We start from the raw sequence: 13,134 nt of genomic DNA, 5'->3' as shown, positions 1-13,134 counted from the left end.
AACGGCTCTTGTAACTCCAAGGTGAAAATATGTAATATTGAAAAAGAGAAACAAAATAAATGAAAGAAATTAAGTCAGAACAATTCTTCAATAACTGGTATTTTCAGTATTTCAGAAATTTACTACATACATGTAGATGCCTCATAGTTTTGGTACGCTAGCTACTTGTTTTGTTACGGACGCGTTCTTTATTTCAACAAATAAATAATGGATTATTTATCTTTAGAGGAGAAAGTTGAAATAATTTTGATTTATGGTGAGTCTGGAAGAAATATCGACGAAGCTGTTACCCTCTATACTGACCGTTTCCCTGATAGGCCACGATCACGTGCTACTTTTTTTCGTTTGGTTAAACAATTTACTACCGAAGGAAATGTAACAGCTAAAAAAAAAACCCGTAGAGCGACTGCCACGGGGGAGAACAATGAAATTGCTGTGCTAGCTGCAGTAGCCCATGACCCCCATCTCAGTATTCGAGAGATATCTCGTAATTCAGGAATTTCTCGTACTAGTGTTTCGAGAATCCTGAAGCATCACAAATTCCATCCCTATCATATCTCAATGCATCAGGAACTTCATGGCGATGATTTTAATAATCGAGTGGTGTTTTGCAATTGGGCACTCACACAAATACAAAGAGACCCACAATTCTTTTATCGAGTAATGTTCTCCGACGAATCAACTTTCACGAACCATGGCAATGTTAATCGTCACAACATGCATTACTGGAGTGTGGAAAACCCACACTGGTTACGTGAAGTTGAGCATCAGCGTCCTTGGTCCGTTAACGTTTTGTGCGGAATCATAGGTGACAAACTAATCGGTCCCGTATTTATTGAAGGTACATTGAACGGAGAAAAATACCGTAACTTATTGCAAGAGGAACTACCGATTCTGTTGGAAGATGTACCTTTCGCAGTGCGACAGAACATGTGGTTCCAGCATGATGGTTGTCCAGCACATTATTCATTAATAGTACGAGAAGTGTTAAATCGTAATTACAATGATTGCTGGATCGGTAGAGGTGGTCCGGTAAATTGGCCTGCCAGATCGCCAGACCTGACGTCACCAGATTTCTTTTTGTGGGGTTACCTTAAAGAAAAAGTGTATACAGAAGTACCAAATACTCGAGAAAACATGATGGAACGTATTAGATATGCTTGCGCACAAATAACGCCAGATACACTTTCTACATGTGTACAAGCATTCCAAGGTCGAATTAATAAATGCATCGAAATGGAAGGTCATCATTTCGAGCATTTATTGTAATTGAATAGTGAGAGGCGAGGGGACTCACCGAAATAAAGCACCCCGATGGTGAGAGGCGAGGGGACTCACCGAAATAAAGTACCCCGATGGTGAGAGGCGAGGGGACTCACCGAAATAAAAGCACCCCGATGGTGAGAGAAAATGGCAAAAACTAATTTTTACTGATTACATCTATCACGATTCGAAAAAATGTCTCGGACAAAACTTACGTATTTTTTTCCAAGGAATCCGAATCTGCAATAAAAAATGGGGGTTCCCATTTGAAATTTCAAAGTTGACACCCGCCCTACCCCTAAGGGGCGGTGGGGGTGGGTTAATTTTTACACAGGCAGACGTCCCCCTTGATAATGTTAAAAGTTTATTTGGGACATTTTTTCGTACAATGCTTATTTTTCGAAATATTTAGTTGTCTCAAGTTAAATGGGACACCCTGTATATAAATATTGAAAAGGAAAGGAATATAACCTTAATAAACAAAGAATAATAATAAAATATAATAATATTTTTCCTTCCTTTAGTATCACATATAATCATAAACTTATATATAAATATAGATCACATACATTTCTACCAAAGATAATATAGAATCTAACATCGTAGGCGTATCTTTCATAGATTAAGTAACTAACAATAGATAAATTAGTGACTGGAAACACGAAAGAAAAAGGAAGGGGATTTGGTGGTCGCCTTTTCCTTTCCTGTTTCTACACACACACACACGCACGCACGCACGCACGCACGCACGCACGCACGCACGCACGCACGCACGCACGCACGCACGCACGCACGCACGCACGCACGCACGCACGCACGCACGCACGCACGCACGCACGCACGCACGCACGCACGCACGCACGCACGCACGCACGCACGCACGCACGCACGCACGACACGCACGCACGCACGCACGCACGCACGCCGCACGCACGCACGCACGCACGCACGCACGCACGCACGCACGCACGCACGCACGCACGCACGCACGCACGCACGACGCACGCACGCACGCACGCACGCACGCACGCACGCACGCACGCACGCACGCACGCACGCACGCACGCACGCACGCACGCACGCACGCACGCACGCACGCACGCACGCAGCACGCACGCAGCACGCACGCACGCACGCACGCACGCACGCACGCACGCACGCACGCACGCACGCACGCACACACACACACACACACACACACACACACACACACACACACACACACACACACACACACACACACCCAACACACACACACACACACACATACTATATATATATATATATATATTTATATATCAATGATAAATATAAAGCAAAATTCTAGCGTTAGTAAACAAACAAAAATATACATATTTGAAAAAAAAAAAATTTTTTTAGTTATAAAAAACAATATATATATATAATAAAATAAATTATATAACACACACACACACACACATATATTTTTATATATATATTAACGATATTTTCTTTTAATATATTGTTGTATAAGAATATGTATATCTATATTTCTCTCTCGCATAAGAGTTATGTCAAATTGTTTGTTAAGAGCAAAGCAAATTTGTAACGCTATAGGCATGCTTTATAATATTCAAATATTAAATAAATAAGCAGCTAGAAACACGAAAGAAAAGGAAGGGGATTTGGTGGTCGCCTTTTTCTTTCCTGTCTCTATATAATTTCAAAATGCATATCAAAACAATAAACTTAGATATGGACCTTCTTTTTCTATTTGATACAGAAACTAACGGTCGTCAAAAGAAAAGAATCAATTTTCTTGCAAATGTTGCGTACCCCCAACATTTGTCTAAGTCGGGGGGTGTTACGTCCAGCAACGTAACGATTCTTTTCTTTTGACGACGGATACACTATGCGACGGAGGCCGAGCAACGATGACCCGCTTAATCTCACTTCGATTTCCGGGAATACAGTAAGACATAAATACGCCACTGAGGGAAGTGAGAAATGTCACAAAAATCAAAACATCATAAATTTGTAACTACCCGTTTTTCTTGGATAGATATCGCGCACGGACGTAGCTCGTCGGGAATTCCAGGGCACGATCCGGGTTAAGAGAGAATTAGACTCGTGTGTTTGAAGGTGTAAAATATGTACAAGTTTTATTGAGTGAAGGGACGAATACAATTGTCTTAAAGCTAGTATTTACAGAGGGTGCGTCACCGCCGATACGTCGTCGGCCGTATCGCACGCGGGGTGACGGCTATCTTGATCGCGGCGATCGGGAATACCGTCGGGCAACGGTTTCGGCGCGGGGAACGTCGTCGGCGCGGTTGCCGCTTATTCACACGGCAGGTGCGTTGTTTACGCGGTCGGCGTTCTTTTCGGCGCGCCGGCGGCCTCGTGTTTTTCGGCCTTGCGAGGTCGCGTGCTCGGCTTTTCGCGGTCGTCAGCACGGTAGCGGGGCGCGGGGCGGCGCTCGGCCGAGCGTCCCTTTAAATCCGCAGCTGTTATGTTGCGATCTCGCTCGCAGGCAGGATGCGACGGCTACGTCGAGTGGTGGGATACGCGCGGGGCTACGCTCGACGGAGGCAAAGACGCTTTACCCCGTTTTTCTGTAGCCGCCGCGGTAGGATCGGATCGGTGTCGAGGAAAGCCGGTCGGGCAAGTACGCTTGCCTGAGCCCAAGACGCTTGAGCCCAGCTTCGTCGAGGAGAGACGGGTACGAGAGTGGTAGCCGTCGAGAACGCTCGACAGAGGCCAAGACACTTGACCCCAGGACTACCTCGGGAGACTTCTTCGGAGACTAGTCGGCGGAGTAGCGGTCCGAGCAGTCGGCGGAGAAGAAGCGCAGCATCTCGCTGCTCCGGCGCTTTTATACCCGCATCTCGAGACGTCGGGAACGTTCGGTGGCGGTTCGGTTCGTGTCGGAGCCAGCGTCCCCGCCGCTCGAGATCGGTTGCGTGGTGGGCGGACGGAGGCGAGTGAGCACGTCGCTAGCGCGTGCCGGTTTGGGGCCGGTGCGCGGCGCGGTCACCGCGACGCGCGGATGCCTCGCTGCTCGCATTGGCGCGTTTGAAGTCGTTTATCGGCGCGTAGCGCCTCGTTTGACGCTCGGCGGATGTTCGGCCGGCGTTTTGCGGACGATGACCGGTCCGTCGGGGGGTCGCGCGGAGGCGGTTTGTTACAAATTATAAAAGAAATGTCGCAAATCAAAGCACCATAAATTATAAAGAAGTGTCAAATAACAACGTCATCGTCATATTAGCTGGACGAATAAACTCGTTGACACAAAAAGTAATTTATGGGAGCCCTTCGAGGTAACACGTTGCTCGACCCCGGAAACGTATAAAACTCCATCGGTAAACATTAAAATCAGGAAGCCGAAAGGCACAAGTATACATCACTTTCGGCTTCCAGAAACTTAGCGCCCATAGAACATTAAATCAAAATCTGTCACAATTCTTAGTGACTAGATGACGGGTCACCCACGTTCTCATAACAATAATTACCGAGAAAGAAGTGACGAGACCCGTTGAATGGACGGCGTAACTCGATGCCGGACACGTGTCCCGTAGGCAAAGGGTTAGGCCGCGCGTAGGCGTTTAGACAACAAAATTGGTGCACACGGCCCTTTTAGAACAAAGGAAGCAATAGTATAAAATAGAGAATTTTCCAGCGGAGCGATCACTACCATCCCGATCCTACTCGTCGCATAGTCCGTGGCATCCTGAATGCTCGAGTCTGTGCGGTCGAACCTCATTAAAACTTAGTCGTTTGTGGCAATAAGTTCTCCTAGTGCAAAGTGCCGAACTCAAAAACTTGGTGAAATTTCACAACTAATTCTCTCGCGAGGGAGAACATCATCTTACACCTGGAACCGTGCTCGCCGTCCACCACCGTAGACTGTCGCGGATCCACGCAGTCACTGTGACCAGATCTCTTACGGGTCCGGACCACTACACAAATTCCACTACAGAGGTGGCTCAAGGATTTTCCGAACAGTGAGTCTCTGAACATTCACTCCCCCTTTTTTTACTTTATTATTTTCTTTTCCTCTTTTTTTATTATTTAACATTTAATCATTCTCAAGTGAGAAATTCGCGCTCCCGTTCAGAGCCACTTGCCGGGGTTTGATACTTCTTTGACGCCACTTACGAGGACTTCTCTCGGACTACTCAGGAACCCGAACAACCCCCGCAATATTTTCAACCCCCTTCACCTCTCTCAATATCTTCGACACTCACTTACTCCCCAATCTCGAGTAGTCCTGCTTCTCCAGCAAATTCCACCGTGGAATTCCTATACGAAGAGATTTATCTATGCTCTCCTCCCCCCTCCCCCACTCCCAGTATAGAATTACTGGAAGAAATCCCTTACGAACCTCCCCCTCCTCGATTTTATTTCACTCCCGGTCCTCACCAGACGTTGGAGTCACTCGTCTCGTCATATCCCGTCGCTTCAGCCCCTCTCCCCGAAGGCACGTATGCCCTCGGTCCTCATGAATTTGTCTTTGAAGAGCTTCGCTCCGTTCTTCCGAACCTCCCACCCGAAGCCACTATACCAGTCTCTCTCCCCTCTACCTATCCAAATTTTCACCTTGTCCCCAAGAACGCATTTCTAAATCTTTTTCCCCCAAGCTCCGCCGTCATCAACGAAATTCTAGAGTAATAAATTTATCTCAACATATTGCTTCCAATCCCCTGCTCACACACACACACGCACACGCACACGCACGCGCACGCGCACGCGCACGCGCACGCGCACGCGCACGCGCACACGCGCACACACACACACACACACACACTTACGCACGCACGCACGCACGCCCGCCCGCCCGCCCGCCCGCCCGCACGCACGCCCGCCCGCCCGCACGCACGCACACACATAAACTAAAACTTAAGTTGCACTCTAATAGAATAACACGATAAAAATTATATTTCGAGTAAAAAGAAACCTCTATTTTATTAGCATTATATACGTTATCTTTATATATAATAATAATTGTATAGCTATAAGATCAAATAAATGTAATCACCACTATTTTAATCCTCTTGGGAAGTGTTACAATAAAATTAATGTTCATTAAATAATTATCTCATTTATTCACTGACCTTCCATCATCTCTCGCTCTGAATAAAAAGATTGCACTTAGTCCTATCCCGAGCTAAAACGATTAGATTCGTTGGCTCAAAATGACTCCTGACTGGGGCGTAAAATAGGATATCTGTCGTAAAGTCTCTCGACATACTGACCCATATCTGAATTTTTCACGCCCTTGACTCGTGCCCGTCCTCCTTAACACGCGCGTACGAGTGTTGTTTGTTACGTTCTTCCTTGCCTACCTCCCTTTCCCTTTATAATCACGATAAATCCCTTCTACCACTAGGCTGGACGTAACATTATTAATATGCTCTTTTGCTCCAGTCCTCAATTGTCTCTTCGTCTGCCCTACATATGTGGCATCGCAATTATTACAAAAGATCTTATAAACGACATTGCTACAGTCCCTCTTTGTTTTGTCTTTATGTACTTTGATAAAATTGTTAATTTTGTTTATGCATCTATAGCCAAATGTAAATGTATTTTTGTCTAACAGAGATGTTGTTTTTTTTGAGATATTTTGAATGCAAGGGACGACAATGAATTTTTTTGTGATCTCATCTTTTTTTGTCTGGTCTTGATCATTTGTGTCTTTGATGATGATGGGTGTCATTTTTGTATTGAATAAATTTTTTATTCTTGTTTCAATATGTTTGAAAATAAATTCTAGAAGATATCCATTTTTTAGAAGTAGTTCAATAATTAATTCCAAATTTTTTTGTTGGAAAGTAGGGTGAGATAGCATTAGCACTCTATCCACCATATTATAGATTGTTCCAATTTTGTGGCATGTTGGGTGGTGAGAAAAAAATGATAAATAGCGACCAGAGAAAGTTTTTTTATGGAACCAATCAATAATGATTGTATTGTCGATTATTTTTAATGAAAGGTCCAAAAAACTTAAGCTACGGTCCTGTTCTAATTCAATGGTGAATTGTAATCTATTGTGAAAACTGTTAAATGTATTGAGGATAAAATTGAGTGAGTTCACAGGTGCTGCCATAACAATGTCGTCGACATAACGATAATAAAACGGTATTTCTAAATTTATTGATTTTAGCGCTTTTTCCTCTAAATCGTTCAATACAATATTCGCTATAATGAGTGATAAGGGCGATCCCATTAATGTACCAAAAATCTGTTTGTAAAAAACGTTATTAAAAGTAAAAAACGTGGAAGACAGTATAAATTTTAGAGCAAATATAAATTCATCAAATGGAATCTTTGTATCGTTCTCTATTGACGGCCATCTCCTGCGAGTACTGTCCATTGCCAAATCCAGAGGAATATTTGTAAACAGGGATTTCGCATCTAAAGATATTAAACAATATTCTTCCCTAATTTTCATTCCCGATAAAGACCTCGCGATATCGAAACTATTGTAGACTTGTCTAGAGTCAAAGGATAAGCTATTGTTGATGATCTTGTGTATGCTCGGCCAATCCGATCCGCTCAGCCGCGCGACGGGCATTCTCGTCGCGCGGCCAATCCAATCCGCTTAGCCGTGCGACGGGCATTCTCGTCGCGCGGCCAATTCGGACCGTTTAACCGGACGACGGGTATTCTCGTGCGTCAGATTAATCCGATCCGCTCCGCCGTGCGGCGGGCATTCTCACCGCACGGCCTATCTGTTCCGTTCAGCCGGACGACGGGCATTCTCGTCGTCCGGCCAATCCGACGCATCCGTTCCGTACGTCCCCGGATGGTCTCGGGGACCAACTCCGCCGACACCGTTCCTGTGTCCGGCACACCGTACCTCGCGAGAGGTTCGCCCCGTGAGAAGAGACCACGCAGGTCTACCGCCGACTACCCCGCGTAGTCGGAACCGTCCGCCGCGCTGCACACCGTCGATCCCGCGATCACGACCGGCACACGGGCCAATCACGGCCCATCGACAACCGTTCCGGGAATTCGCCACCCCGCGGCGACTCCAACCATACACACCGTATGAAAACATACGCGTCCGACCGCGGCATTGCGGTAAGTCCAAATCCATCATGTACATAAATTAAAACATGAAAGTCCGTCCGTTTCTTTAGTTATCCGAATCCGTTCTTTGTTTAAATATTAAGTTACGCCGCGAATTATATTTTGTCCGTTCTTTTATTTTGCGCGGGTCTAATTACCGTGTAACCGAGCACTCCGGTGCCTTGGTATTACTTGTGTATTTCAATTACATCTAATAAATCAATTGTTACGTTATCACAACCAAACCTCGGCGTGATTAATTACACGAACCCGGACATCCGGCGAGCACATCCGAGCAATCGATCACGAACGCAATCCCGTAACCGCCCAGAAAAGTACCAGCGTTACTTATATATATATATATATATATATATATATATATATATATATATATATATATTAAATAATATATTATCTTAATGTATAAAACATCAAAGAGCTGCTATGCCGAAAAATATTATATTGCTACTACCGGTAACCTCAATAAATGGAAAAAAAATAGTACGATATTAGTAAATTTATAGGCTATAAATAAAATAAAATATTAGAAAATAAAACGTAGGAAATGCGAGTCAAATACGGTAATTGATGCGTCAATGATAACATGTACAATATATTTAAGATTTAGTACATCGAAAAGTATACATTAATAAATCGGACGCGTTTCGACTTCTTTTGAAGTTATTTTCAACGATGCAATTACATTAAAATAACCGTTGCGTGACGTGATGGTCGCGTTGAACAAAAGAAATAAACATTTCAAGCCCGGTATACGTTGTTTCCGACTCGAGAGGAAGAAATTGACACGCCGTGTAGTCCCTATTTCGTGTGATTTATTAATGTATACTTTTCGATGTACTAAATCTTAAATATATTGTACATGTTATCATTGACACACCAATTGCCGCGTTTGACTCGCATTTCCTACGTTTTATTTTCTAATTTTAATATTACCAAGTCTATTTTTAATATTTTGATTTTGTTCCACGCAAGGTGAAATAATGCGTAATATAATGAATTTTTCTTTTTTTGTCGCGCACATTTGGTAGGCACTCCGTTGTGTTATTAAAAGATTGGCTTAATCACCGCAAATTTGTTTACCATTGCCAACTGCGGATCAGATTCATTAATTGTTGTACACGACTTAACATTATATCGACACAATTATCCCGCATACAAAATCTGAACTTAGAGTTGCACCATAATTACTCTTCGTTTAAATTTAATTATATGAAAAGTTTATTCGTCAAAAGGATTTTGAAACTAAAATTAAATGACACATATAGAAAATTACATTTTTCAAGAATTCGAATATTGCGCTGAAGATGACTCCAAAGCGAGTTGAAACGTTCATTTTGTAATTTTAAATTGAATAAAGGATTCGATATCAATATTTGTGATTGCGCTCTTTGATCCGCGCTGACTCTCATTAGCTTATTTTCGACTCATTAATTGTATTTAAATTTCGAGAGTCCGGAACTAATTAATTACTAAATACAAGAATAATTAATGAACGATGTTTCGGATTATATATATTTTCCCGCTCCGTCTCCAATACGAACGAGAAAACGCCGAATCTCGTTTACCTCGTGGAAATATGACCACGGATCATTCGCACCCGTGATCCTTTACCCCTGCCATCGAACCTAAGGCAAGCGTTTGCGAGGTTCGCGCTCTGCTGAGATGGATCGACGCCCTTTTTCGCCAACGAGCTTCCGATCGTTCGCATCTTAAATTGAGTTACATCGTTCTCGTTAGTTAGCCACGACTGTGCAAAAATATCCAACGATCAATTTAATACGAAGTGTCAGACGAGCCAAAAACTGATTCGAACGTTCTCGTCCAGTGCCGCGGAGAGGGACAAGCGCGCGTTAATATCACAATTAATGTATCGAGGCGATCTCGCGTCGCGAGTGTATCCCTGCGAGAAGTACGCGCTCACACGTGATCTGTGCATGTAACGCTATACACCCAGCAAACCGGGTGTTCTCCGTTTACTCAAATATAGACTTTAAAGTGCATTATCAGACTACGACGTTACTTCCACGTCCTAAAATCCGATCCTCCTAACAGCGATCCCGTGACTCCATTCCATAATCACCCAACACACGATAATAGCGAAACGGAACTAACAATACGTAAACTCGCGGACGATAGACGTGACAATTCAGACGGTCGACAATATTCGCAAACAAAAAATACAGCAAGGAAATCGGCTATTTACAATGTGACGGTGCGGCGTCACGAGACACGTTTCGCGGAATACGCGTATGTATTCTCTGACTCGCGACGTCACGGAGTCTCGGCGCAGATGGCTGTGCTGTTTTGGCCTGAACAATAGTTTCGTGGCGCAACGCGGCGCGGAGTGTAGTGAGAGTGCGGCGCGGTACACGAATCCGTGTATATCGTCGTTCGATTCGCGCGGCCCGTTACAAGGCAATTAATATCGCAGATGTAATCGCCGGGTGACACTACCCCACGTTAAGTACGCTTGGTGAAAACACGGAACACCGTGATACCCCCTTATGTGTGATAAGGCCGGACTCGGGATGCGGTGTCGGATACGCTTTATGTCAAGTGGCTTGACTATGTCCAAGCTTACTTGAGCCTGTTGTAAAGCGAGGATGTCGGAACAGATCAGAGTGGATCGGTAGAAACTGTCGACAGCTAAGTGACTTACATTAGCGGAGACCAAGTTTTCTTGACCTCGTGTTCTCGACCTAGGTGTCTTCCTCGCGGCAAGCTGGTCGGAAGCGGAGAGAGAACACGTCTCTTCAAAACGCGGCTTTTTATACCCGAGAATCGAGAGGAGGGGATGTGCAGAAAGCGGTCGGTGACGGTACGGAGGCAGAATCTCCGCCACTCGATCTCGGGTATTTCGAGACGGACTGTGCGCGCACGCGGCAGTGGACGGCGGCGGAGACCAAGAGAGCGCGTGCTCGTGGAAATATTCGACGCGCGGATGCGTTCGAAACTCGCCCGTTTCATTTCTAGCAATTAATTAGATGTTATGCGCCGATTTTTGCCGTCCGGCGGATATTCGGCCGGACGGCTTGAACGGTAGATGGTCCGGAGAAGGAGGGGGGGAGGGGGGTCGGAATGCGGTTTGTTACATTTCTTATGAACTCTCCAATAAGAACATTGCATATATTGAGTTAAACGGATCAGACCTAATATTCTATTGGAACTGTTAAATTATATAATACTTATACTCCTAATACTTAAGAAAATATATTTACAATATATGAAATGTGCGGATTAAAATTTCATTAATTTTATTAATTGGATTGAGCAATAAAAAACTTTATTACTTTAAGGTTTAAAAAGTCATTTTTTATGTACTTTTAATTGCTAAATACGAATCTGAGTATAAAATGTCTTTATCACATCAGGATTTTGAGAAATCTGTTATCAAAATTACTAAACATTACAATTTTGGCAATTTTTAATGATTAATAACTCTGGAAGTGCTTCCGTAAAGTCTGAAACAAAAAGTTTAAACTACCTGTACCAGAAATGAAAATGCAATCAACATTGATTCAACTCTGAAATTATCAAATTGACATAGATCGACTATTTTATTATTATTTCTAGCTCTATTATTTTACTATTATTTCTAGCTAGGGATCGTTCTAGGATAAAACATAAACCAAACAAGGATAGTTTCATGACTGTATCTAATCTCACTGAAACTGATCTTACCTAATTAATGAACCTGTTCATGAATATATTTAGTTTTAAAAGACATTATAATTCACAAACTATGACTTTTTTAATACTTTTAGGTCACCGAATACAAATCCAAATTCTAATTCTAAAAATTTGTAACAAACCGCCTCCGCCCGACCTCCCCCAACGGACCGGTCATCGTCCGCCAAACGCCGGCCGAACATCCGCCGAGCGGCGAACAAGGTGCTACGCGCCGATAAGCAATTCCAAACGCGTCAATGCGCGCAGCAAGGCATCCGCGCGTCGCGGTGATCGCGCCGCGCACGCGCACCGGCCCAAACCGGCACGCGCTAGTAGGGATGGGCGATATTGAAAAAAAATCGATATCGAAAGAATCGATAAAAATGAAAAAAATCGATATTAATTATCGATTATTGCAAAAAAATCGGTAGAAGAATCGATATATCGATATTATTTTTTTAAATTAAAAAAACTGACAATTTTTATAACTTTCTTATATTAACAATTTTTTTTATATTAGCACCTTTATAAAATGATATTTAGAAATAAGTGAACTTTTCAATATCATCAAATTTATTTTATTACCAAACACTTTTAGAAGTTGTAAAATATAAATTTTCTTTATTTTCATTCTTCCACTCCTTTACCATGTTCCTTTAGATAATTGAAATTTGCATGATTTATGACTGCCATTTGTAAATCAATGTGTTCCTGCAAAGAAAAACAGTTGATTATTTCTGAAGACATTTGAAATAAAATAGGTATAATTAAGGTCCATGCCCATGCACAAATTATATAATGATAAAATTCATACCTGGATTGACTCATTGTCAGTTAGAAAATCATCGATTTAAAAAGAAATAAAACAATAGACCCAAAGTCACCAATATAGAAAGCAGGATAAAGAAAAAAAAGAATCGTGCATATATTTCTTTATATTAAGTAAGTACAATACACACAATACAATACAGTTTTTGTTAACAATACACACACACAAAATACAATACAGTTTTTATTAAAGAAACCAAATGTGCAAATGTGATATTCAAAGTAAAAAAAACCGAGAATGACAAATAGTATTGTTAAGTCAAGACAAGTAAAAAACAAATTGGAAACAATGAATGAAAGTCTAGATGCAAGAAAATAATT

General features: G+C 42.8%; 1 protein-coding gene across 1 annotated transcript; it reads left to right on the top strand.

Moving 5' to 3' along the window:
• The first annotated feature begins 561 nt into the window (after window positions 1-561).
• Window positions 562-1,269, top strand: LOC120359883. The gene has a single exon (XM_039459313.1). It carries the CDS (start codon window positions 562-564, stop codon window positions 1,267-1,269), a length of 708 nt encoding a protein of 235 aa, XP_039315247.1.
• The last annotated feature ends 11,865 nt before the right edge of the window (window positions 1,270-13,134 follow it).

Source organism: Solenopsis invicta, unplaced genomic scaffold (assembly GCF_016802725.1).
Source record: "Solenopsis invicta isolate M01_SB unplaced genomic scaffold, UNIL_Sinv_3.0 scaffold_280, whole genome shotgun sequence".
NCBI lineage: Eukaryota > Metazoa > Arthropoda > Insecta > Hymenoptera > Formicidae > Solenopsis > Solenopsis invicta.
Note: the sequence above shows the minus strand (reverse complement) of the source record. Positions and strands in the feature narration are given on the sequence as shown.